At 53.4% G+C, this 25,403-nt stretch overlaps 1 protein-coding gene across 2 annotated transcripts in view; it reads left to right on the top strand.

Annotated features, from left to right (window-relative positions):
- SYK (spleen associated tyrosine kinase) overlaps window positions 1–25,403 on the top strand; it is a 90,561-nt gene that overhangs the window by 37,299 nt on the left and 27,859 nt on the right. For both annotated transcript variants that reach the window (XM_074355736.1, XM_074355735.1), the window contains exons 2-6: window positions 3,155–3,600; window positions 5,614–5,774; window positions 19,720–19,855; window positions 23,508–23,586; window positions 23,966–24,009. In XM_074355736.1, coding sequence (XP_074211837.1) covers window positions 3,199–3,600; window positions 5,614–5,774; window positions 19,720–19,855; window positions 23,508–23,586; window positions 23,966–24,009 — 822 coding nt within the window. In that variant the 5' untranslated portion in view covers window positions 3,155–3,198. The remainder of the gene's footprint in view (window positions 1–3,154; window positions 3,601–5,613; window positions 5,775–19,719; window positions 19,856–23,507; window positions 23,587–23,965; window positions 24,010–25,403) is intronic.

Here is a 25,403-nt window from a genome sequence, read left to right as displayed (position 1 = left end):
GAGCCACGGAGGGGAGAGGGGTCAGCCGAGCGAGAGGCTGACCCCCTGATGTGGGGGCGCTGGGCCGCGTCCGGCGCTGCCGGGAGGTCAAGCAAGATGGGGCCTGAGGAGTGACCTTGAGGTTGGCCATTTAGAGGTTGGTGACAATGGTAGGAGCAGGTTCATGGAGTGCAGTGCAGAGACCAGGCAGAGATGGGGGGTGGAGGAGCTCCACTGCGAGGCGACCTGGGCAGACGTGCGCAACCAAGGTGCTGGTGGAGTTTGGGGTGAGTTGAGGGGCCTGGTCCGTGGGGACCGCGAAGTGATTTCACACGTGGAGAGAGAGAACTGAGAATGTTGAAGTGGACACACGCAAAGTAGGCAGCAAGCTGTAGGCACTGCTGAGAACATTATCCCAAAGGCTGTGAAATGGAGTCTGAGCTACGGGCTTTCCCTGGGGTCCAAGGAGAAGGAAGACGTAGTCCGTGCCTGGGACCCAGGGCGGGGCCGAGTCGATGGGCGGGTGGAGGGAAGCGCACGGCACATCGCACGTCGGGGAAGCTGCAGTCTGTGCTGATTTATCACACGGAGCAAGGGATGGTGCCTGAGGAGCAGGGCTGAGGACAGCAGTGTGGCCACGCAGCGTCTGTGGACGGTGGCTGCAGCAAAGGTGGCCGTCTCCTGTCACCGTGGCCCGTGTCGTGGACAGGGCCCCAGCCGGCCGCTGGCAGGAGCTGGTCCTTAGGAGATGCGAGCAGGGCCTCACAGCTGGTGTTCACCCCCCAAGTTAAATAGCCCAGGAGTGCGTGCCCTCAGCTGTCCTCGCGATAAACCATTTCTATTATGAAAACCACCGCCAGCAGCAAGGGCCCAGGGCATCTTCCTCAGGCCCATGCCCAGCGTCACCTGCAGCGCAGGAAGTCGCACCATCAGAAGGGGAGGGCTGCTGGGCCAGGCACTGTGTCTCCAGGAGCAGCCAGGCCTGCGCCCTCCCAGGGAGGCCGGAAAGGTGCCGCCTGCTCAGGGGCGAGTCGGAGGGTCCACCCGGGCCTGGAGCACGGGGCTGCCTCATCACGGCCCGTCATGTCACGCTGACTCGCCGCGCCGCGGGATTCCAGCAGAGGGCCCGCGCCGATGCAAATATTAGTGGCAAACCAATGAATCTTAAAAACGATCATTGTTCAGATTCATGTAAAGTTTTAAAAAATGTCTGTAAACACTTAAAATACTGTTTTTGAAGACCCAAGATTTTAGTTGAGGCCAGTGGTGGGTGGCAGCTCTGCATGGGGTCCCGAGCAGTGGGGACAGCTGCGAGGAGGGTGCGTCTGGGGCAGGCGTACAAGACGGCGTGTCCCCCAAGCAGAGGGGGTGTGTGAGCAAGGGGGCGGGAGGGGGAGCCGTAGCCCGTGGACTGGGCCTGCCAGGGATGGGGCCGGCAGGCGAGCGGTGCTTACAGCCGTGTAGCGGAGTTGATGCGTCAGAACGAACAGTGATGATGCGTACACAGAGAGACAGCCCTTTGGGAAGGAAGCCGGAGAGAAAGCAGGGACCCTCAAAGGACTCTGGGCTCCTGGCCGGGGCAGTGCCTGGGCTGGGGAAGGCAGTCGGGTAATACATCAGCCTCCAATATGACATGGGGGACGGAGGGGGTGGAGGGTTCGGAGGGGCCAAACCTACAATGCCACCAACACAGAGGGCTTGGCCTGAGATGGAGACAGAAGCAGAGGAGAAGCATTGCTTCCAAAAGACACATCAGCTCCCTGTCTTCCCAGAGATGCTCTCGGTGTCTCACGGATGTCTCTTGTTTAAAAGCCAACGTGGACCGTACTTTTAAGAGAAAACAAAAGCTTGTTGCGAGATGAATGGTTAGAAACCTCGACGAAGAAAAATCAATCATCGACAGTCAAATCTTAAGAGATGCAAACGAGAAAATTATTATACGAGCCGTGTCTTTTTAGGGGCTCGCTCGGGAAGACTGATTTGGCGATGTTGCCTGGAGAAAATTCTGTTGCCCCCGCCAGGCGGGTGTTACGTTCTGCAGTGTAATGCATATCGAGAAGAGGCTGTTTCATGTAATCGTGTGTGCACATGGGTTTGTGTCTCTGTATGTGGGCGGGGTGTGTGTGTTGCAGTGTGTGCGCACATGTCTCTGTGTGTGTAACACGAAGGGGCAGGTGCCTCGCTCCTAGACACACAGGTGCAGTCATCTGAATACTTCTCCGCCCACGACAAGCCCCTTCGGGTTGAGATGTGCACCACTTTGGGTACTTCTGGGACGGACAGTATCGATCCTTCTTATCTACAACTGCAGCTGGTCAGTCTTCCCCTCAAAAGCGCATCCACTGCCTTCGCACTTCCCCTCTGGAGTGTGCGTCTGTTCAGTGCAAGAAGCATCTCTTTCTGTGACAGTGTCCCCATCAAATGTGGAACCTGCCCTGTGTCTTCAAAATCGGCCCTTCGGACGGTACAAGGCGGGGGCCAGGAAGTGGTCTGGGGGAGGGCGGGGAGCAGCCGGCGTGTCGCTGAGGCCTGGGACTCTGGGCGGGTGTCACTTTTCATGCCTCAGCGCAGCTGCTTGCCCATCCTACCTCCCGGCCAAAGGTCTTACGTGATATGAAAATGCGGCCCGTACTCAGCTCTCTGGTGTCTGGTGTCTGGTGTCCAGTTACAGCGTACGACGCAGTAGACCCTGAGTGTTCGGGTGGGGGTCCGGTAACATCCTCCCTGCAGGTGGCTGGCCAGTGTGTGTTTACAGCTCTCTCCATCTCAAGAGAACAGTGGGTTGCCCGGGTCCTGCCCCTGTGCCCTGCTGACGGTCAGGTGAGCTCCTAAGCCCTGTTCTGCAAGGGGATATCTCATTTTAGTTAGTCTCAGAATTCTCTGCCTCCACTAACAATAATAATAATAATAATAAGAAGAAGAATAAATAATAATTTGGCCATATTGGTCCAATGTGCTGTGTTTTGGTCCAACATTGCAGGGATGTGTTTGCGAAGCTGATGGTAATGTGGGCAGGAAGGACACGAAGGCGCGCTCGTTAGGGCTGTAGCCCTGAGGCCCAGCGGCAGAGCACCCGCCACCCCCGGGAGGTCTCACCTCCAGCGCTGGAGGCGCGGCGCTCAAACCGCTTCCTGCTGCTCGGGTCCTGACCGCTGTCCTGCCTTTGCTTCGCCAGGGGGACTCCCGCGCGCGCCCTCGGCCCCAGGAGACGCCGCAGGCATGGCCGACACCGCCAACCACCTGCCCTTCTTCTTCGGCAACATCACCCGGGAGGAGGCTGAGGACTACCTGGTCCAGGGCGGCATGAGCGACGGGCTCTACCTGCTGCGCCAGAGCCGCAACTACCTGGGCGGCTTCGCGCTGTCGGTGGCGCACGACCGCAAGGCGCACCACTACACCATCGAGCGCGAGCTCAACGGCTCGTACGCCATCTCGGGCGGCAGGGCCCACAGCAGCCCGGCCGAGCTCTGCGCCTACCACTCCCAGGAGCTGGACGGCCTCGTCTGCCTCCTCACCAAGCCCGTGCACCGGCCGCCGGGTGTGCAGCCCAAGAGCGGCCCCTTCGAGGACCTGAAGGAGAACCTCATCCGCGAATACGTGAAGCAGACGTGGAACCTGCAGGTGGGCCGCGCCTCCCAGGGCCTCGCGTGAGCCCCCTTCCCCTCAGCCACCAGCCTGCCCCCCTCCAGGGGGACTGCCTCTCCTCCTTTGCGCTCACGCCTGAGGCGCCAGCGATGGGGTTTCTCCACCGCAGGAAACCACTGCCACGCGGTTCGCACTGGCCCTTTCGGACAGGCGTCCCAGGCACATACTGGTTTTTTGGTTTTTTTTTTTAATTTACCCTAGAAGGTCATACTGCGCACGTTGCCCAGCACTGGATTTCACAGCCTCAAATCGCCTCTTGCAGAACTCTGCAGAGCAGCCGACACACGGCTGCGTCAGCCTGTTTTTGGCTGCCTGATACTTCCTCCTGTGAACCCTAATTTATTTAACTATTGACGGATACCCTCACTATTTACAAATAATGATGCTGCTAACATCCTTCTCAACTTCTATGCAGCATCAGCGGGACAACCCTGAACAGGCTGGATTCGCCACAGCGAAGGGGGGGTGTGTGGGATTCGGACGTATTGACAGATTGTCTTCCAGGAAGGCCCCGGGGTTGTGACAACTTGCATTCCTGCCACACTCTTGAGGTCAGGAGCCAGCAGGCTGGTGGACAGTCTCCTGCTCTGACTCATGCGTCCAATTTCCTCGCATCCCCCGGGTGTCTGCTTCACGCGTCCTCCTGTGCCGTCCGGTCCGTGTGGATGTGTGACGGCACAGTGCAGGCTTTCTGAGGAGTCTGCACATCCTTTACTCCTTTAGTGTGTCCTGCACTGAATTCAGTCTTGCAGACAGATCCTGCATTTTCAGTATTTTTATTAGTGTTTCTCGAATAAGTCTCAGACCAGCCTTCTACGTTTTTTAAGTCAGGTAAATCAGATTTATTGAGGTGTAGTTTACACCCTCTTTCGGTGTACAGGGCTGTGACTTTTGGCAAGTGCGTGACATCACGTAGCCCCCCGTGTAGTCAGGGTGCACGGCAATTCCATCACCCGTTAGGCACTCATGCCCGGCCCCGGCCCAGCCCCTGGCGGCCCCTCATCTGCTTTCTGGCCCTATAGCTGCGCCTTTTCCAGAATGTCATACAAAAGGGCCACCCGGCATGCAGCCTTTTCAGACTGGCCGCTTTCACGCAGCAAGATGTCCTGGCGAGTCAGCCGTGTGTCAGCGGCCGTTCTCTGTTGCAGCAGAATCCCGCACCCCTATTGCTTCTGCCCTTTGCTCTCTTTAAGTCGGGCACCTTTCTGGTATGTCACTGCTGCGGCTTTGGGTTTTCATTCCATCCACGAGGAAACCCTTCCACGTTCCCCTTCCCTTCCGTCGCCTCCATCTCCTAGTTTGGGGGGTTGTGGTTTTCTTTTCCCTCCTTCTGGTTCTTCCTGTAACCTTGAGTAAGCACCTTGGATTCCTCATTCACTGCTGCTGGGGACAGCGGCGTTTCTCCCGCTGAGGACGAGGAGGACGGGAATTCAGCCAGCTGTCCGCCTCCTTCTCATTTTTGTTTTCCGCGCTGTCATTTCTGTGTTGTCGAGGTTCGTCTCCTCTTGCTGTGGTCGCGTCTCCTGCAGGTACAGGCGGCAGCGCCTGTGAGCGTTCAGGGTGCAGCCATGTAGAGGGAGACGGGAAAAAGCACGTCTCCTTTGCTGCACGCATCTGAAGCCTTCCTGGGGGTGATTAAATGACCAGAGGCTAATACGGAACAATCAGTTCTAGGAGGCGATGGTGGGGAGAGGGCGGGAGGCCCATTCTCTAGACCTCATGGATTATGCCAGGTGGCTTCTAAGGCCCGATGTGGCTTTTAAAAGGCCAACCTCTGCATTCTAAAATCCATTTTGTTACTTATACACTCGAAGGTACTTAAGTAATATATACGAGCTACCGGCTTTATTTCTTGAATAGCCAGTCAAACAGGTAAATAAATGTGACTGCATTTTCCTGCGTCAGGACTTAGGGCAGAGTGGAAATGCCTTCTGCATCTTCCTTGTCACTGTCACTCAGCTTGTCTCCACTCTCCTCTCCGCATGGCAGGGTCAGGCTCTGGAGCAGGCCATCATCAGCCAGAAACCCCAGCTGGAGAAGCTGATCGCCACCACGGCCCACGAAAAAATGCCCTGGTTCCACGGAAAAATCTCTCGGGATGAATCTGAGCAGATCGTGCTGATAGGATCAAAGACAAATGGAAAGTTTTTGTAAGTATTGTGTCTTTTCCCTTCACCCCCTACCGCCAGGGCTGCCTGGACAGTTAGGGGTAACCCAGCCTCCCCGATCCTGGATTCCTCGTGACCCCGGGGAAGGAGTCACTGCTGTCATCTGAAATGAGTGTGTTGGTCGGCCACACTGACGTCTCACATCAAAGCCGTCCCACATAATTCAGCATTTGTTTTGCCCAGTGTGACTCCAAAGCAAACACGCTCCTTGGGCCCTGAGGGACGCCGTTTAAAGAAAACGTATTCAGCCACATAGTCTGCTTTTAATGACAGACGTGAAAGGTGTCACACCGTGGTGTGTCCGCTCACAGATCTTGCCCCAAGATCTCAGACTTGACTTCTGTCTTTCCTTGGAAAGAAGTGCTGATAGGGTGGACGGGAAAGAAAACTTGCTGAGAGTCGGTCATACAAGAGGTCAGTGCAGAAGCTTGATCACAAACAGGTGCGTGGGCTCCAGCCTTTTCCACTCTGCAATGAGGCATGCATCCCGAGCTCTGTTCCCTCGAGGTGCTGGAGATGCAGACCACCTCGGGGCAGGGTCGGTGGCCTGGAGACGGCAAGGAGCTGTCTTGGGCACATGTCGGCCTTATTCCCCCGGTGCTGTGGCCGAGGGTACAGAGGGGCATCGGCAGCGGAGGCACACTCGCTCCTGTGTCTTTGTCCCTGCTCCGTGCCCCTCCAGAGGTGCTGGCTGGGGGCCCCATCCTCGCCCTGGACATGCGCAGCAGTGGAACCCAATGGTCAGGCACGGGGAGCTGCGCCCTGCTGGCCTTAGGAGCTCTTCTTAGAAATGGAAGTGGTTTCTCTGATCAGCCGTCTAGTGAAAGAATGTTCCTCATACTTTACCATAATACCTATTATTTAAGAAATCCAGACACGCACTACTGTATATAAAAGAGACGAACAACAGGGACCTCCTGGAGAGCACAGGGAACTCTCTTCAGTTTCTTGTGATAAGAAAATGCATTGAGCCGTTAGACTTGTGCACTTTTCATGGGTTATGCTTCATTAAGAAGGTTTTACAAATAAAAAAAAAAAAAGAAATGATCTTAAGCCCAATCCTCTTTCTCCAAAAGTGATCCTAGAGGGGGCGGGGCACAGCTCAGTGGCAGAGCACCTGCTTAGCATGCATGAGGTCCTGGGTTCAACCCCTGGGACCTCCATTTAAAAAACTATTTTAAAAAAATATAATAAAAAGTGATCCTGAAAGCAAATGCAGGGCAGCCCTGGCTGGCACACAGCGTGCCTGGACTGGTGGTTTTGTGGGTACAGCAGTGGCCGGGGCAGGAATCCTGTGGCAGGCAGATGTCCTTTTCCCTCAGTGTGGCACCTGGCAGCTCATTCCCCCTGAGGTCTGGACTTTTACCGTCTTCTTAGGAATAGTCTCCAACACAGATGTCACAGGACGGCGTGCGTGGCATCTGGGCGTGTGAAGTCAGCCCCAAGGCGTGCAGAATCCAAACAGCAAGGCCTCCTGCCTGCTCGCCGTTTGGAACCCCGCTCTCAGGCTGGCTGGGGGGCAGCTGTGCTCACTGAGATGTGGGGTGCTGCCGGGACCCCCCCCCCCCGCCCTGAGCCAGCCCCACAGTTGTGGCACCTTCCTCCTGAGTCTTGGCGGGCCTCAGCCAAGTGTCCCTAGAGAACGTGCCTCCTGCCTCCTTTCTGATCGTGTGAACTGGCTTATCCATCTGTGGGCTTGTCCACTTGTGTCCACAGGAGGCACTGGATGCCAGGACTGTCCTGGGCAGTGGAGAGGGGGGCATCTTCCTGGTGGAGGCTGCATCTCTGTGAGGGAAGTAGGTGCTGAGCCACTGGACTGGGGCCTCACCGTGTGTTGGAGCATTTAAGGAAGCAGGTAGAGCAGCCGTTGTTGGGGTACCAGGGTCCTGTTTTACGCTGGGTAGTGAGGCAGGGCCTCGCTGTGAAGGAGACATTTGAGCAGAGACCCAGGGGCAGCTGGGAGCCATCCTGACGGAGGAACAGCTTGTGTGGGTGCCCGGAGGCAGGAGTGCACGTAGAGAGTCAGGCCACCACGGGACCACTGTGGCTGGTGCAGAGTGAGATGGGGAGGGGTGGAGGGTGAGGGCCAGGCCTCCGAGGGCTCTCAGGCATCAGTCCATCTGCCTTCAGGAAGGTGATAGCGCAGATGCAGCTGAAGTTCAGCAGGACCCGATGAGCTCGGTGTAGAAAGGAGCCAGTGCGGAGGTGGGAGCCTGAGCCCGTTCGCCAGCCACACCGCACACACTTACACCCACTTGAACCAAAATGTGCTGCTCATTTCTCTGCAGTGCTTTCAGGGCTTTTACCGTCTCATGCCTGCTGACACCGGCACGGCCTTTCGTGCTTGTCGGCAGGAGGAGTGGAGTGGGTGCCGGTGTGCAGCCCTGCTGCGTGGGTCTGTTCTGCACGGCGGCCAGAGCAGGCCCGGTGTCTCTTCTGCGCAGACAGGCCCTTATTGTGGGGAGCTGGGGTTTCCCTGCACCCTGCATTGTCCCCAGCCAAGCTGCAGTGAGGAGGAAGGCAGATTTCAGGGCACGGGGTGCTGTCCGTGGTGAGCGGACCTCACCCCATCCCCTTTGCCTGATGTTTACAGTTCCTTGTTCAACCTCGTCTTGCTGCTTGATTTTACGTGCTTGGGGCTGATGTTTTTGCTTTCAGTTCCCCCGCTGGCCCATTCCCAGCCCTTCTACACTCGATTTGGCTCCCACTGGCCGCCCCTCCACGCTTCTCACACCCCCGCTGCTTCCCCTCATCCCTGCACACTCAGAGGTACTTGTCCCCCGCGTGACCCGGTCTGAGCCTTGCCCGGCCCGACGGGCCTTCCCTGGGACCTCCCCGCAGTGACTGGCCGACATGAAGAACCCAGGAGGCTTTCAGATTCAAAACCAGAACCTGATCTTTGTGTTTCCTCACGCTGGTCATCTTTGTTAGACTGAAAATAAGTTACTGCATGTGAACAGGTCCTGCCTAATGTTGAGCGCTTTGTGGAAGGTTAACCGAGAGGAGTCGTTAACGGACAGAGGGGAAGGGCCGGGGGACACAAGCTAGTGCTGAATGCTTGCATTTCCCAGGAAGGACGAACCTGAAGAGTCCAGTGCAAAAATATAAAAGTTCGTTCCAGAGTCTCTGGTCTGCGTTACAGCTCAGGGTAGCAAGGTCCCTTCCCGCCTTGGGAAGGCAGTACCCCTGCTGCCCCCAGAGAACATGGGTGGAGAGGCAGCGCGTTCCACGAGGTCTGAGAGCTCGATGAGGTTATAAACCCTCACCAACGCGGTTTGAAGTGCGGAGGCTCTGTCCCAGAGACGCCTCACCGTCAGGGCGGGCTGTGCCCAGAGATGCCCGCCAACTCCAGTTTTCTCTCCTCTTGAATTGTGCTGTGAAATCCATTTGCGGTGACCAAACCCCTGCGCCAGAAGGGACCTTATTGTTGATGCTCTGAATCTCTTGATTTCCAGACAAGGGCTTAGGCACAGGGGAGCCTGCCCAAGGCTGCCAGGCAAGTGAGAGGTGAGGATTGGAATGGGGGGGGGGTCCCTGATGTGTCTGGGCTGAGAATGGGCAGCAGCGAAACCCACACCGGGGGACCCCAGGGCCACCAGCCCCAGCCCGTTCCCCCGGGAACTCAGCTGGGACTGTTTAGGAGCGGCTTTGCGAAGAGAAGCCATCAGGGACTTCGCACTGTGCTTGGGGATACAGAACGTAGGCGTGAAGGCTCTTTACAGGTGAAACGCACAGTGCGGGCCTACGGCCCGTCTCTCGGCATCTGCGGTGTTTCCGGAGGCGGTTTCGCATCGCCTGGCGTTGCGGGCCCAGTGTTCGTGTCCTTACAGTTTCACCTGGCGGAGCCGCAGCCCCCAGCATGACAGGTGGAGGTGGGGCCTTTGGGGGATGATGTAGACAAAGCCATGAAGAGGGGGCCCCGTGATGGGACTGTCTACGACAGGAGGAGACGGGAGCGTCTCTCCACGCCCGCACCGAGGCGAGGCCCTGGGAGCACACGGGAGGTGGTTCGCCTTGGGCGGGCTCCCCGCGCCTAAGCCTTTGTCTGGAAATCAAGGGATTCACAGCATCAGCACTGAAGTCCCTTCTGCGCAAGCCTTCTGTCACCGCCAGTGGGTTTCATGCCGTAACTCAAGGTGGATCCCTCATGAATGGGTTTCGAGTCCTCATTAAAGAGACTTCAGAGAGCCTTCCCCCTTCCGCCACGGGGAGGCGCTAGGAAGGTGGCGTGTGAACCGCGAAGCAGGCTCTCAGCGGACACCGACCCTTCCAGCATCTTGGTCTCAGACCTCCAGCCTCCAGGACGACGAGGATGAAATGCCTGCCGTTTAAGCTTAAGTGTCTGCTGTTAAGGCAGCGGTGTTCTGATGAAGACACCCGTCCGTGTCTGGGCCTGCCCAGCCAGATGGGGACATCAGATGGGGACCCCCCGGCCCGGGCCCTGTGGGTGGGGGAACGGAGCTCTGCCTCGTTGGTGACACCAGGGACAGAGGCAGAGCAGACAGGCTGGGTTGGGGGTGCGTGTCCTCGGCTCTCCGAGGCCCCATCCTGACGGCACAGTTTGCCGTTTGAGAAACTGGTCACGGCTCAGGTGTGGTTTGAATACGAATTTGTTAGGCAAGGGAAACAGAGCTTCCTTTCCAAAAATGTTGCATCCTCTCCCTCAAGGGAGGGCTCTAGGATTGGTGGGATACAAAGCATATGCAATTTGGAGACCCTTTAAAAAAAAGAACACAAAATTTGGCACAAAATACAATATTTTGGGAAGTAAGGAAAATAACAATAAATTACATTTTTTAAAAGCTGATAAATACTACAAACATACAAAATTTAGAAAAAAATAGTATAATTTTCTACTTAAGTGCCTGACACATCTCTATAGTGCCTTTGATTTTGACATCTTTTGACTGCTTAGTGTTTGACTGCCTCTTCACTGGGCAATAATTTGGTAATATTACTTTCTGCGTATCCCAAAAAAGAAAACTCTGTCCTTCTGGTACGTTCACAACTCACTGTGAGTAATGCAGGTACATCTTTAGGATTGTCGTCAACGCTGAGAAAGGAAGTCAGAGTGGAGGAAAGAGTAGTCTTCTCTGGCTATAATTAAGTATCTTTTACAGGTCGTACAAAACCCTCCGGCCGCGTGGTGACATTGCTTGGGCCAGATGAGGCCGTGGGGACAGGCCGCGGTCAGCAGGCCGCCCACCCTCCTGTGCAGAAATATCTCACGCTGTGGTTGGTGCAGGGCAGCTAAGAGCTCTCGTGCGCGTGCCCAGAGCGCATCTCGTCTGCTGAAACGTGATGTGCTGTGTCCTTCATGTCATCATGTCAAGTGTCTCAGAACAAAACGCTGTAAAAAGCCCACGTTCTGCAAGCGAAAAGTAATGGAATTGGCACCCTCTTTGTGTTTAGTACCTGGTGAATGTTTTGTTGCTTCTGGCTTAAAGTCCTTGCAAGTCTCGCAGAGTCAAGAGTGAGTCGGAAGCGACCTTTAAAATACACAGATCGTGGTTCTGCAAGTGGCTGAATTAACGTTGCAAAGAAAAGGGAGGATTTCAGATTTGTCGAGGGAGTCACTAAACCAGGAAGTCACCAATGCCTTTTTCATTCTAGTTCCTACTTTCTGACTTTAGAAGTGTGCTGTTTTAAAAAAGGAAGCTACAAAAATAGGCTTTCATTCCACAAAGTATAAATGCATCCCACCAGGTAAATGCCAGGCATTGTGGTAGGACTGTGACAAACATGACAGACGTTGTTCCCTGCCCACATCGTGCTTCCAGCCTAGGGGGAGGATATTAAACTCAGAGAGACATGCTGCAGAGTGTGTGACGTGTGACAGTGTTTCCCGCTCCATCCATCACGGTCATCCCATCCAGCTAATGACACTGCTGACCATTGAGCAGTATCTTCATTTCCACTCACTCGTTTATTGTCCGTCAGTCCACTTGTTCTGAGTGTCCGAGCGCAGGGCCAGCCACCGTCTTCATGAGTGGAGCCCCACTGCTCAGGACAGGGTCTCAGTGGCAGGAATCTTCTCAGGGAAAGGGACCCTTAAGCCTCGCTTTGAGCAATAAGGAGAAGAGGATTGATGGAGAAGGGGAAAGGGGGTCCTGGGCAGGAGGGAGTGCTGGTGCAGAGTCTTCGGGGTCAGCACTGTGACCTGAGTGTGGCCTGGCCTGGGGCTGCGCAGGAGTGACAATTAGTGGTGACGGGGAGGCGGTCAGACCCGCCCGGAAGTCCCTGCTGGTCCTAAGGGGTGGACCAGGGAGTGGATTGTCTGCTCAGGGACACATTGAAAGGGAAAAAGGGACCAATGACAGGATGGGAGGGGTCAGCGGGGGTCAGCAGGTTGAGTCTACCCAGAATCAGGGATGTGCAGGTCAGAGCCATGTGGTCCTCTTCCAGGACAGCCCTGACTTGGGGACACCAGATGCCATCCCTGACACCCTTGACCATTAGAACAACGCCTTTCACCAGTGCCCTCCCCTCCGCTCCCCCATCCCATCAGGCGGACTGCTTGGCAGAGGGATCCCTCTCTTTGGAAATAGCTGTCAGTAATCTTTTCCAGTGCACGCGCAACTCTGTGTAAGGGAGCCCTAAAAAAAACGGGTTTACGATGTGGCACAGTTTTCAGAGACTTTGAGATAGCTTGTAACAGTGTACACTTGTGTTCCCTACGAGCAAGGAACAAAGGTTAATTAGGAGAAGGGAGAAAGACTGAAAGCAGTGCCTTCATTGGGATTCCACGGGACAGAGACATAGTCCAGAGCGGTTAACGCAAGCAGTGGCTCTCAACCTTCTGTGCGTGTGCGGACCACCTGGAGACTGCAGAAAGCACAGATTTACATGGCACAGATTTCAGCCGCCTCCCCTGAGTTGTTAACTCACTGGGTCTGGGTTTCGGCTCAGGAATTTGGATTCCTAACAAGTTCCCAAGTGACGCTGAGGCTGCTGGTCTGGGGACCACATCTGACCCTGTTTCAGATGCTGGATGCCTATCTAAGCCAGATTAAGAACTTCAGGGTTTGAGGTGGATTAATAATCTCAGGATGGACCACCTGCATCTATATGTCCAGTAGGGAATGTCCTTGCAACACACCCCAAATACTGTATTACTGGACTGGTTGAGACAGCGTTAGTGTTGAAACTGCTGCTTTTTGGGGAAGCGTCAAGTTCAGACAGGCACAACGGCTTTACAGCTCTGCGATGTAGACAGCTTGACTCATGTCTGCAGCCCGGGTTACTGAGTGATAGAAAGGGGAACCTACTGTGGTGTCGGAGTTTCTTATGGAGATGAACAAGATAACATGTTTACGGCTAAGCCAGTGGCTGTCCTGTATCTGTGCCTTCGACAACCACAGGTTCTTTTCTTTCATCAGTTCTGGAAAATACTCATTTTTTTTCCAAGGCATTACCATCTTTCTTTTTTTTTTTTTTAATTTTTTTTAATTGAGTTATAGTCATTTTACAGTGTTGTGTCAAATTCCAGTGTAGAGCACAATGTTTCAGATATACACGAACATACATACATTCTTTGTCACATTCTCTTTCACTGTGAGCCACCACAAGATCCTGTATGTATTTCCCTGTGCTACACAGTACAATCTTGTTTATCTATTCTACATTTTGAAATCCCAGTCTGTCCCTTCCCACCCCCTCCCCCTTGGCAACCACAAGTTAGTATTCTATGTCTATGAGTCTGTTTCTGTTTTGTATTTATGTTGGTTTTTTTTTTTTTTTAAGATTCCATATATGAGCAATCTCATACGGTATTTTTCTTTCTCTTTCTGTCTTACTTCACTTAGAATGACATTCTCCAGGGACATCCATGTTGCTGCAAATGGTGTTATGTTGTCAGTTTTTATGGCTGAATAGTATTCCATTGTATAAATATACCACATCTTCTTTATACAGTCACCTGTTGATGGACATTTAGGCTGTTTCCATGTCTTGGCTATTGTAAACAGTGCTGCTATGAACATTGGGGTGCAGGTGTCTTTTTGAAGTAGGGTTCCTTCTGGATATATGCCCAGGAGCAGGATTCCTGGGTCATGTGGAAAGTCTATTCCTAGTCTTTTGAGGAATCCCCGTACTGTTCCACAGTGGCTGCACCATTTCTTCCTCCTGAGATGCCTATTAAACATGCGTTAGACCTTCTCAGTTCATCTCCTGTATCCCTTCTTATCTTCTCTTGCCGTTTCTCTGTGGGCTGCACTGTGCAATGTCCTTGACTTTGCCTTCCACTTCACTAACTGTCACTTCGTCTGTATCCAATCTGCTTATCCCCTGTTTTCCCCCCACCAATTGCATTTTTAAACAAATTTCTAGCAGTTCTGTTTGTTTTTGTTGTTCTTCAAGGAGCCCTGTGCGTTTTTGAGAGTCCCTATTGCCTGACAGTTTCTGTGATTCCATCTTCTGTTTCTCTGAACATTTCATGCATAGTTAGCTTATATTCTGTAGCTGATGATTCCAGTGTGGAAAGTGTCCAGGAGTATAAATCTCTGCCTCCTGTGCTCTCTTTCCCTCTCTGCCTTCTTTCCCATAAGTTGTGTTTCCTTGTTTTGGGTGATCTCTTTTGAACCTGTGTTTGACTGATATCCATCTGTGGGATTCCTGAGTGTTCTCTGCTGAGCATGTTGTCCTCCAGAGTTGAAGAGATTTTCTCCTTCACGGTCCTTGCTTTAATGTGAGAATCTCAGGTCCGGGTACCCACCTTGCTGCTGGCCCGGGATGTTGTCCCCCTGTCGCCTGCAGCACCATATTAGTATTTGTCCTTGGGTGAAACCCACATCTTTTTTACTCTTATTTGCCGCTCACTTCTCCCTACTCAAGTTGCAACTCACCTTTCGTACTTATACTTAAACTTCAAAAGAAAACTGTGGGCTTAGGAGAAAACCTTACTCTTGTTCACTGATGAATGGGACTGTGCGGGGCTCCTCTGCCACAACAGAGGCTGAGTCCCGTGAGCGCCCGTCCTTCATCAAAGGGCCCCGTGTTCTTTAGCGTGTGTGGTTCTGCAGCCACAGGTCAGCGTGGAGAGTCGTGACCTGTCTGAAGTGAGAAGTTTCGAGGGGCTCGTGGGCTGATATCAATACCAGGTCGTTGGTCTGACCCAGGCCCCCGTGAAGCTGGAGGAGGGGCGGCAGGACCTCGTGTCACCGCATGGACCAGAGCAGAGGGGGAGAGAGGGGCAATACGGTGATAAAACCTTTCCAACGGCAGATGTGTGGAAGGATGGCCTGGCGGGGTCCCACGTTTGGACGTGTTTTCTGTGCTGGTCCTCCTTCGTTGCTGGTGTGCAATGCTCATGCGCCTCCGTTTTGCTTTGACACGAGGCAACAGCACCGGAAGTTGCATGTTCTCTCATCTTCTGTGCATCATTAGGGCTGGTGTGCCTCCTGGGCCTGCGGAGCTCTCGGCCTCACGCTGGCAGACGTACGACTGTGCGTGCCTCTGCTGCACCCCTCCGTCCCCGCTCCCCGCGTCCCTCTAGAGAAGCCGCTGTCGGGGACCCAGCTGCAGTGTCTGCCCGCCCGATACGGCATCAGCCCTGGAAGGGAACCCCTCCCCGTCTCTCCGTACAGCCCCTCCCGGCCGTAGCCTCACAGACGCCCGCCTTCCCCTCCACCAGCCGTGCTCCTCTCTGCTGTGAGCAGAAAGAAGACGTACCAGGCAATGAGAATGCCTGATGGGCTGGGACGTGCCCAGCCGTTCCGTTCCGTCTGCAGCAGACACAGTGCAGTGTCCCCAGACTTTGGCTGGTGAGGGTCACCTGAGGGGTGCCACCACCTCCCGGGTCCTCACTTCCCCGTCAGTGTCTGGACATCTCTGATCCAGGAGAGCACAGGAGGGTGGAGGAGGGGCTCAGGCCTCCAGGCCCTGCCTGGCAGAACGAGCACCCTCCCCGCCTCGGCTTTGCTGAGGGCCTCGTGTCAGTGAGGGCAGGACCTGCTCATCGCAGAGCCCGAGACGTCCACCTCGGAGGGGAGGTGGCGCTCCTGCCCGCTCACCAGCGGCCTCGAGACAGTCTGAAGGCCGGTGAGGACGCTTCACAGCTCAGGGCACTGAAGCCCCACACTCTGTAGCAGCAAAACACAAATCTGTGGTGAGCCCGCTTCTTGCGAGAGACTCGCCGGGAAAAAATACTCTAGTGCTTCTGGGAACGTGCTGAAGACGGCTGGCCCGGAGGGCGGAGGCCGGCAGCCCCCAGAGAAGCTGGAAGGCTAGCCTTTGCTCGTGCCTCACTGGGCATCCGTGTGACAAACCTAGTGAGTGTCCCAGGGACGAGGGGGGCTTCTAAGGAACAGGAGGGGCCCAAGAGGAGGAGCAACTTCAGCTTCCAAACCAGCATTTTCCGTAGGTTAGACTAAAAATAGCCCAGCCCAGGATCTGCCTGCAGCCAGCAGGCGTCTCACGGTTGCTGGCCGTTAGTGTCACTGAGCCTCTGGTCTTTGTCACCCACAGATGCCGGGCCTGTGGGTTTCCCTTCTCTGCCCTTGTTTCCTGCCAGCTGCCTCAGGGGCTGTTCAGGCTGCGTGACCGCCGCCTGTCCCTGCGTCTGCCAGTCCTTCAAGTGTGCTCACCAGGGAGCTGTCGCCACTGGCCTCCCGGGAGCTGGCCCAGGCTGCCTGGCTGGGGCTCTGGGAGAGAGGCTCCTCTGGGACCTGCTCCCTGCAGGACTCATGGAAGCACGTGCTTTTGCAGAACTCCCCGTCCAAAAGCAAGACCTTCCCTTTCTGCCTTGCACAAACTCTCTTTTAAGGCTGTTTTAATTATGAAATATTAAATGCACAGAAGAGTGCATTACCCTGTATGTGTTACCAAAGGCAAGTTCACGTGCCCGCCTGCTGCACCACGAGGCCAAACAAACTGAAACACGAGTTTGGAGCAGAGAAAGGTTTACTGCAGGGCTGAGCAAAGAGGACGGGGTGGCACATGCCCAAGAAAACCCCAAACTCCTGGAAGGGTGGCAGCAAAGCATATTTAAAGGCCGGGTAAAGGGGGGGGCGGGTGTGCAGGGCACCTGATCAGCTCGTGCACAATCTCTGACTGGTTGATGTTGAGGGAACAGGGGGTCAACACTGTCAAGCCCCAGGCGCCAGACGGTCTGGGGGCCACATGCTCTGGATCATCAGGTAGTTCATTTTGTCCCTTTGTTGGTGGTTTTAAGCATCTGACAAACTCAGGAAATGTGCATGAGATACTGGTGCTTCAGAGGGGAGCTCCAGCAGAGGACATGGGGGAAGGGGCCTGTCCCTGGAAGCCCCGCGGGGCCTTCCCCGCACGCATGCGCCGCTTACTGGATGGCTCTGAAGCAAATGCCGCTGGAGTCAAGACTAAACCACGGACAGCGTCACTGGGGGCCCCACCCTCACACCCCAGCCCCTAGAGGACACCGCTTCCTGCACCCTGTGTCCAGCCTGTTCTTGCTTTTTTCTTCTTTTCTCTCTCTCTTTTTTTTTTTTTTTTTGCCACCTAAGACTGACCTATGTGTACATCTCACAACAAAACCGTTTGCTTTTGCCTGTCTGGGAACCGCGTGTGTGTGGAATCACGGTGTCCGTTTTGCGATCGTGAGAGTCGCCTGTCCTCTGTACCCCTGCCGCTTGCGTGTTTTATCCTGTGACACTGCGTGGTATGAATCCCCCCCTGCAGACTCGCTCACCGCGCAGCCAGTGAACACTCAGGCTGTTGACAGTTTTTGATAATCACAGATAAAGCTGCTGTCAGCATCCTTGCACTCATTCCAGGTGCAGGACGCACACCGGTGGCGTATCTTCGAGTAGGTTGCTGACTCACAGGGGACAGACAGGTTCAGCTGTAGCAGAGAACTCAGAATTGTTTCCCAGATTGGTTGAACTGACTCACGCTCCTGCTGGCTGCATAGGGGAGTGCCCGGTGCCCCCCTGCTCAGCAGTGTTCAGTATCTGGCATCAGTCTTTTATTAAATTTCTTCCAGTCTGAAAGGTATGTAGCAGTATTTCCATTGCAGTGTTCATTTGTGTTTCCCGATTTCTGGTGAGGTGACGGCACCACCTCACTGGGCGTTCTGCAGTCCTCCGTCTGAGTTTTAACAACAAAAGGTCAATCAAGGCATAAAGCAAGATGGAGAGGTAGTGACTGGTCATGAATCCAGAAAACCAGAGCTCAGATCCAGTTCATTGTTTCCAGGACCCCGAGGTCCAAGACGCAGAGGACTCGAAGTCAAGGAGGGTGATATTTTGCAATGGCTTGTGGACATTGTTATTCCAAGGCCACCTGCTTATATGCTTATAAATGCTTCCTGTTAAGAATGTATATAATTCTTTATACTTCCAAACTATCTTATTTGTTTGCCACCAACGCTTATGAAACAAGCAAAGCAGGCATGAATAGTCCCACGTTATGAAATAGCTTCCCTGCTAGATTGACTCACTTCTCCCCCATATGAAAATCTGTTTTACCTTTTATGTGTGGCTGTTTTTCAGTTTGACAGCAGCCGCCTGGCCTTCCTGCACCGTCTGACCGTGAAAGAGAGTTTACGCTTTGGGGTGCGGGTGATCTGGTTGAGTTGAGAGAAAAGGCTGTTTTCACAGTGCAGGGTCTGGGCGTGCCCTGTCACCCACACCAGCTGCCCTGAGCACTGGAGCATGGTGGGAACCCATTCCTCGTGCACAGCCAAGCACGACTTAACAGAAATGTATTTTTGAAACAAAGTTCCAACCCCACATGACACAGCTTAGCTCTCAAGTCCTGGGTTAGCTTTTGGCGATCAGTCTACCAAGTCAAGGAAAGTGTGACCACGTCAGCCTCCAAAGCCTGTCTCATAGGTGTGGCCTCGTGCAACCAAGAGGAGGCATTGGAAATTTACGCCAAACGTGGAAATCCCACCAGCTTGGCACATTTGAACTCTTCCCAAAATACAGTACGTTGGCCACACTGCTTAACATCTGGGGGCACTCAGGGTCCTCGTTGTAGAAAATGCCATGGCTAGAGAGGCTTTCTGGGACCTTCTGAGACCTCTGTGACTCACTGTCTCTCAGATTTCATGATCCGAAGGGCGTGAGTGGCTGAGGGGGAGGATGGCCTGAGGATGGTGATGACTAAGGAGTTCTTCTGAGGGAGGGGGTTCACCTCCATCCCCAGCCTGTACGCCTCGGCCTGGACTGCACCCTCCCCACATCCCACAGGCCTTCCCTGGAGGTCTCTGTCCTCCCTGGAGGCAGCAGCCCCCCTTGGGCAGGACAGTGGGTGTCTCTCTGCTTGGGACTCACAGGTCTCATTCCCCAAGTAAGGGAAGGGTGGCACCAAGGCACACCTGCTGGGACAAGGAGGCTGAGCCGGGGCGGCCGGCACCACCAGCGCAGCCCTGGTTCTGCTCGCTGGTCCCCACCCTGCCGTGGGTGACATTTTCTTCTCTTGGTGACTTCGTCTGCCCTGTATCACATGAAACAACGGTTTAAATTCTGGTCCTGCCCTCTCCTGCCTGCAAAGGGAAGAGGGCCCTGGGAAGTGGGAGCTTTCACCCTCCTCCATCTGGGGTCCAGAAGGTTCCAGAAGGTTCCTAGTTTACAAGCCCACCAAACACCGTCCATGCCGCAGCCTGGGCTGGGAGGCGGAGCTGCACCGTCTGGAATCCAACCCAGATGCAGACCTCGCTGAAGAGAGGCGGGCTCCACAGAGGCCCGTGGCTCCAGGATGCTGGGGTCCCTGCACTGGGACCCGGAGCGGTGTTACTGCTCCAGGTGAGCAGAGGACTCACCCACAGAGCCGGGCTCTCCTGACGCCCACCCGGGCCTCCCAGGCCCCCTGGGCAACCGTAGCACTGCCTTGTCTGGAGCCACGGTGTCACTGAGCTGTGGGCTGGGCCTCCCTTGACCCCGAGGGTGGGGCGCTTCTCCCTGCCGGGCGGTGGGAGCCGTGCTGATGCGCGGTCCCTGTCTTGCAGGATCAGGGCCAGGGACAACGGCTCTTACGCCCTGTGCCTGCTGCACGAGGGGAAGGTGCTGCACTACCGCATCGATAAGGACAAAACCGGGAAGCTCTCCATCCCCGGCGGGAAGAATTTCGACACGCTCTGGCAGGTAGGCGTCCTCCTCGGAAACGAGGGGCCCCGGCCCCTGGACCTTGTTAGAAACGTTCACCTGGGCCCCCGAGGACACCTGGCCCAATCAGGGTCTGCTTTTTGACCTCCAGGTCCCTGGAGGCACTGGCCTAGGGCCATCACGTTAGGTGACGGAGGCTCGCAGAGCTTGTCTGGGGCCCCTCGGGTCTCGGCACCATGAGGCGGTACCCCCTCGGGTCTGCGCTCCGTTTAACAGGACACCCCGCCCTGGGGGCTGGAGGCATTCCTTTCTGAGATGTTCTCCTGGAACCAAATACACCCACAAAGCAGGTGTGGATGGCTGGGAAGGGAGGCCCAGGGGCAGTTGATCGCACTGCTCTTTGAGTTGTGAGAGGCCCAGTGGAATATATAAGGTCACATTCTCACTGCAGAACAAATCTTGTTGCAAAATTAAGGGAACATAGAAAGCAGCCAGCATTTCCTGTGCTTCAGGCCGCCCTGGTCTGAAAAGGGGTTATTCTTAACCTACCTCGTAATAAACCCAGAAACAGCTCATCACTGGGGAGTTCCTTAGGCACTAATGGGCCCTGATCCGAGGTCCATCCCTCCTCCCATCGGGCCAGGGTGGGCACGAACACCTTGGTTTCATTCCAAATCACAGCTCCACGAGGGAACAGCAGTCACCGTACTGAACGCATCGCTTTTAGCAAAGCATCCTAGACGGAGCCAACCAAGGGACCCTGCCACCCCAAAAGCAAAACTGCAGTGAGCTTTTGTAGGTGAGGGACGTCAGCGGGGGGCATGTTCAGATGTCCACACCCAGGCCCCACAAGGAACCTCGTGTGTGGAAAGGACCCAACTCAAAACCTGATGTTTTTAAAAATTAAAATCAAGGATCCGCATTACCTTTAAAGCACGTAGCGCAGCCAACGCATAGTGTATCTTGGTTCCTAATGCTGCAGTTGGAAAGAAACACTTCTTTTTGGAGTGCTGGGTATTATAACATTGATTCATATTAGCCATCACACCGACACTGTCTTTTGGCTTGTGGCTCATTCATATATAGCTTATGACGGACCACAGACAGCTTTATTTCAGTGGTGTCGCTTTGTGAGAGCATTTAGCCTTCTGGGTACTAGTGTCCAGTGGGAGTCAGAGCGATGAGCAGGGGATGTCGCCTTCTGGGATTAACTTCCCAGCGGAGCCTCTCACCTCCCACAAGAATTGCTGACGGTGTGCATTTAAAGGCACCGGCTGGAGTCCATCTGCCAGCCCAATGCTTGAAGGCCTGGGGCGCCGTCGCTGGCACGTGGCCACTTGGCTTCTGTTGACCGCCTTCCCTGCGTGAGTCCACTCACGGCCTCCATCCCTCACGCTCATCATAGTGTGTAAAACGTCTCTAATCGCCGGAAAGTCCCTTCCTAAGACTTTCTCCTGTATTTTCTGATCCGTCCAGCGAATCGTAGAATTCAGCCTTGATTAAATCTTTCCCATTGTATATATATTGAAGAAAAAGCATCAGAAAATGCCGCAGTGCCTCCCACTTTTACAAGCGGGGTTTCACTGGTTTTCCTTGACAGCGGCGTCAGATACCTCTGTGTCCTGCCTCCACCCGGGAGTCTGGTGCCATTTTTCTGAGGCTCGGTAATTGCCACACCACCCTGGTCTTCCTTTCTTTACAGCAAGCGTCCACACACCAGTGGACCAAATCTGGCCCTTTTTGTTTTTGTTTTTGTGTTGTCCTCGAAGAAAATGGGTTTTATACTTAATTTTTTTAATTCTTTTTTTTTGAAGCGTAGTCGATTTACAACATGAGTTTCATGTGTACAGCAAAGCGATTCACTCGTCCATATACATACATCCATATATTTTTGGATTCTTCAGCATTACAGCTCATTAGAAGAAACTGAATATAGTGCCCCGTGCTACACAGTGGGTCGTTGTTGTTTATCTATTTTACGTACAATAATGTGTATCTAATGTGTATCTAAACTCTTAGTCTGTCCCTCCCCCCAGCCCTTTCTCCCCTGGTAACCACAGTTTGGTTTTTGTGTCCATGAGTCTACTTCTGGTTTGTAAATGCAATTTGTATCTTTTCTTAAAAAATAAATACAGGACTACGTGACAGAGATGGTCTGTGGACTGAAAAAGCCCAAAATCTCACTATCTGGCCCTTTACAGAAAACGTTTGCAGATCCCTGCCCAAGAGGGGAACCCGCTCTCACGTGTATGCCCGCCTCCCAGCCACCCTTGGAGAGTAGGTGGTAGGAAACACTGACATGTGAAGAGACACTTAAATGGCGCTGGAGAGATGGACAGGCTGTTGGAGCTGTTTCAGGGACCTCCGCACTATTAGCCTGAGGACACACTGTCGCATTTAACAGAGCAGAGAGGGAGCTTTCGTGTCCATTTCAGTAGCGTGTTGGAGCTGGCCAGGTGGAAGCATTTGCTAAGAGGGTGGATCTCATGTTGTGTTCTTGACCACAATGAACTAACATTTTATAAAAAGGATGCCACCTGGAAGGATAACATGTATCACATTCAGCAAACATTCACCCGAATAGGTAAGTTTTGGGAGGAAAGAGGAGTCAGGAGCAAGGAGTCCTTAACTGGAAAAGGTAGCAATAAACAGACAAGGACGAGAATTCAGATCTGAAGGTTTTAGCTTGTCTGAAGACGAAGTATCAGTACGAGAAAAGAAAATGTGAACGCTGAGACTGTGTTCCTAGCACATAATTTTGATTAGATATGAATACATCTTCTTGCTACTAATTTATATTTCGACGTAGAAGTCAGACACTGTGGCTCAGTTTTCTGGGAGCTGTTAGTCTGTGTTTTGTCAACATCAGGCCATTCTCCAAGGTCACCATTCCCCAGGTCCCAGCTCCTGTGTCCCCTGTGCTGGGACGTCTTCTCTCTGAAACTTCTGGGCTGAATTATCGGGTCCCTCCAAAGCCTTTGCCCACAGCACTCTTTCAGCATTAATCACTCTCCGTTGTGACTCATTTGTCTGTCTCTCCACCGGGAAAGATGCATCTCATTCACCGTAGTTTATTTTTTGTCCTATCTCCGGGCCTAAGCACACAGCAGAAGTGTTTGTTGAATGACTGAATAAATGAGTGAGTGTTAGCTTGCTGAATTCATTGTCATAACATCACACGGATATAGGAGAATATAAACAAAGAAATGCAATGCAACTTACCAAAAAAAAAAAAAAAAAAGAAAGAAAGAAAAGAAAGAAAGAAAGAGAAAGAGGGTGAGCTGAGACCAGTAGGGTCTGCATGGGAAAGGCGGCATGTGGCCTTCTGTCCAGAAGTCTGAGGGTGGCAGGGGAGAGGCACGGGGAGGGATCAGGAAGACCACCTAGGAAGTACCATTTTTTAAATTGAAGTCTGGTTGATTTTATAATATTGTGTTAATCTCCAGTGTACAGCATGGTGATTCAGTTATACACACACACATACATATATTCGTTTTCATATTCTTTTTCATCATCGGTTGCTACAAGATATTAAATACAGTTCCCTGTGCTGTACAGTAAGACCTTGTACCTTTGTTGTTCAGGGCTGTCCTCGAGCCATTTTTAAAGTCCGAAAGAGGAGTCCAGGTCAGGGTTGCTCCATTTCCTGCCTTGGTCATTAATTGTATTTCCTTACTGTTTTCTTTTCCAGCTAGTCGAGCATTATTCTTATAAGTCCGATGGTTTGTTGAGAGTTCTTACAGTTCCATGTCAAAAAATTGGGCAAACAGGTGAGTAGCCGAGACACGGGAGTCTCACTCTCTCAGATGCTGCTGACAACCGGCCTCGTTTTCAGTCTGGTCTGTTGCAAATCCAGGTGGGACGAGGTGGTTGTGTCCTGCTGGATTAAAATGATGCTGGATTGCTCCAATCTTATATATATGTATCATTCATCAAAAACAGCCGATAACTTTAAAAAAACTCATTCATTTTCACTGCTTATGTGAGAAAGGTGAGTGAAAGAGGATAAAAAGGAATGTGTGCAGAGAATGTCCCTACTTCTCCAGCAGTCACAGCGCACAGTTGCAGTGATGGATCTGCAGTGGAGGGGGGTGGACATAGGGGGTTCTCACTGACGCAGCGCTAATTGTCCGCGTTCTTTCTGACCAGGCAACGTAAATTTCCGTCCACAGCTGCCAGGCTCCCATCCTGCGGTAAGTGTCATTCAGTGGCGCCGTCAGAGGTGGGGCAGTTGTAAACTAGCACAGTGGAAAGCGCGTTTTAGATAGCGGGGAAGCAGTGACGGTTTTTATCCCCCTCGATAAACTGGGATTGCTGATGAGTGTCGGCTAGAAGGTTAAGTTCCCTCCGCTTTCTAAAAGTGTACACAGTGACCACGCGCCCCAGTGTTAAGTCAGACGTACGCCTCCTGGCAGATTTGGGAAACGGTCACGTGCTCTTCAGGGTCAGCCCTGACCCAGCGGTGTGGAGCCGCGTGCACAAGCCACATGGCCACGTGCGCGATGGAGCGGTGAGCCTGGTATACAAGATGTAAGGTTATCGCACGGCGGTAGAGGGTGCGCTTGGTATGTCTGAGGTCCTGGGGTCGATCCCCAGGACCTCCATGAAAACAAACATAGATAAACCTAATTACCTCCTCCCCCCAAAAATAAAAATAAATCAATTAAAAGTACAAATAATAATAATAAAATAGTGGACCAAAAAAAAACTTTTTTAGAAAGATGTCTCCCTGAGGTTGACTGCCCAACTCTTTTGGTTAAATCACCCAACACACTTTTGTCAGAGAGCTCACCCTTTCCAGGAGAGCTGCTTCGGCAATAACTCAGTGGAGGAGGGCACGGGATGGGGGGCGCTCGGGGCCGTGACATGAGGGACAGCCCTAGAGAAGGATGGAGCTGGGGGCTTGGCCGGAACCCCCCTCCCCTCCTAGTCAGTGGGCGGGGAGACTGTGGCCTGGCCACACTTCTCCCTGTGGGTTTGCCTCCTACGTGCCTGATGCCCCGAAATTGAGAGGATCCTGGCTCTCTCCTCCCTCCAGACTGTTATGAGCTGACACACAGATTTATATTTAAAGCAGGAATGGCGTCCTGCCTACCCTGCCCATGGTGGGGACTGCTGACTGCTCAGAAGCTGTGTCTGCACTGAAACAGGAAGGCTCTCCCAGGGGCGACACCTGTCCCCAGACTCTGCGAACCGGAATTTGCTAAAATACCCATGATCTTTGGGGTCAGTCTCCAAAATATAGCACCTTTATGGAGTCATCATTTTATTTCACCCTTTGTGTGGCCGATGGGCCCGGCCAGCCAACTTGAAGGCTGTACCCTCCAGGAGACAGATCCGTTTTCCTCTGAGCGGCGTGAGGGCTTCGGGCTGAGGACTCTTAAAAGAACAGGAAGCCCTCTGCTCAGTCATTCATCACCTAACGGCTTCAGGAAGTTAGACATTTTGGAAAAAAATTTTCACTGACCGGTGAGATACATCCAGAAAAAAAAATGCATGTTCCTTAAGGGTCCAACTCAGTGAATTTCCACAAATGTCATAGAACCAGCACACGGAAGAAGTAACAAAATTGGGCACTCAGGTTTAC

The sequence above is a fragment of the Camelus bactrianus genome, chromosome 31, assembly GCF_048773025.1.
Source record: "Camelus bactrianus isolate YW-2024 breed Bactrian camel chromosome 31, ASM4877302v1, whole genome shotgun sequence".
NCBI lineage: Eukaryota > Metazoa > Chordata > Mammalia > Artiodactyla > Camelidae > Camelus > Camelus bactrianus.
The sequence above is the reverse complement of the archived record's forward strand: the minus strand, read 5'-3'. Positions and strand labels throughout refer to the sequence as shown.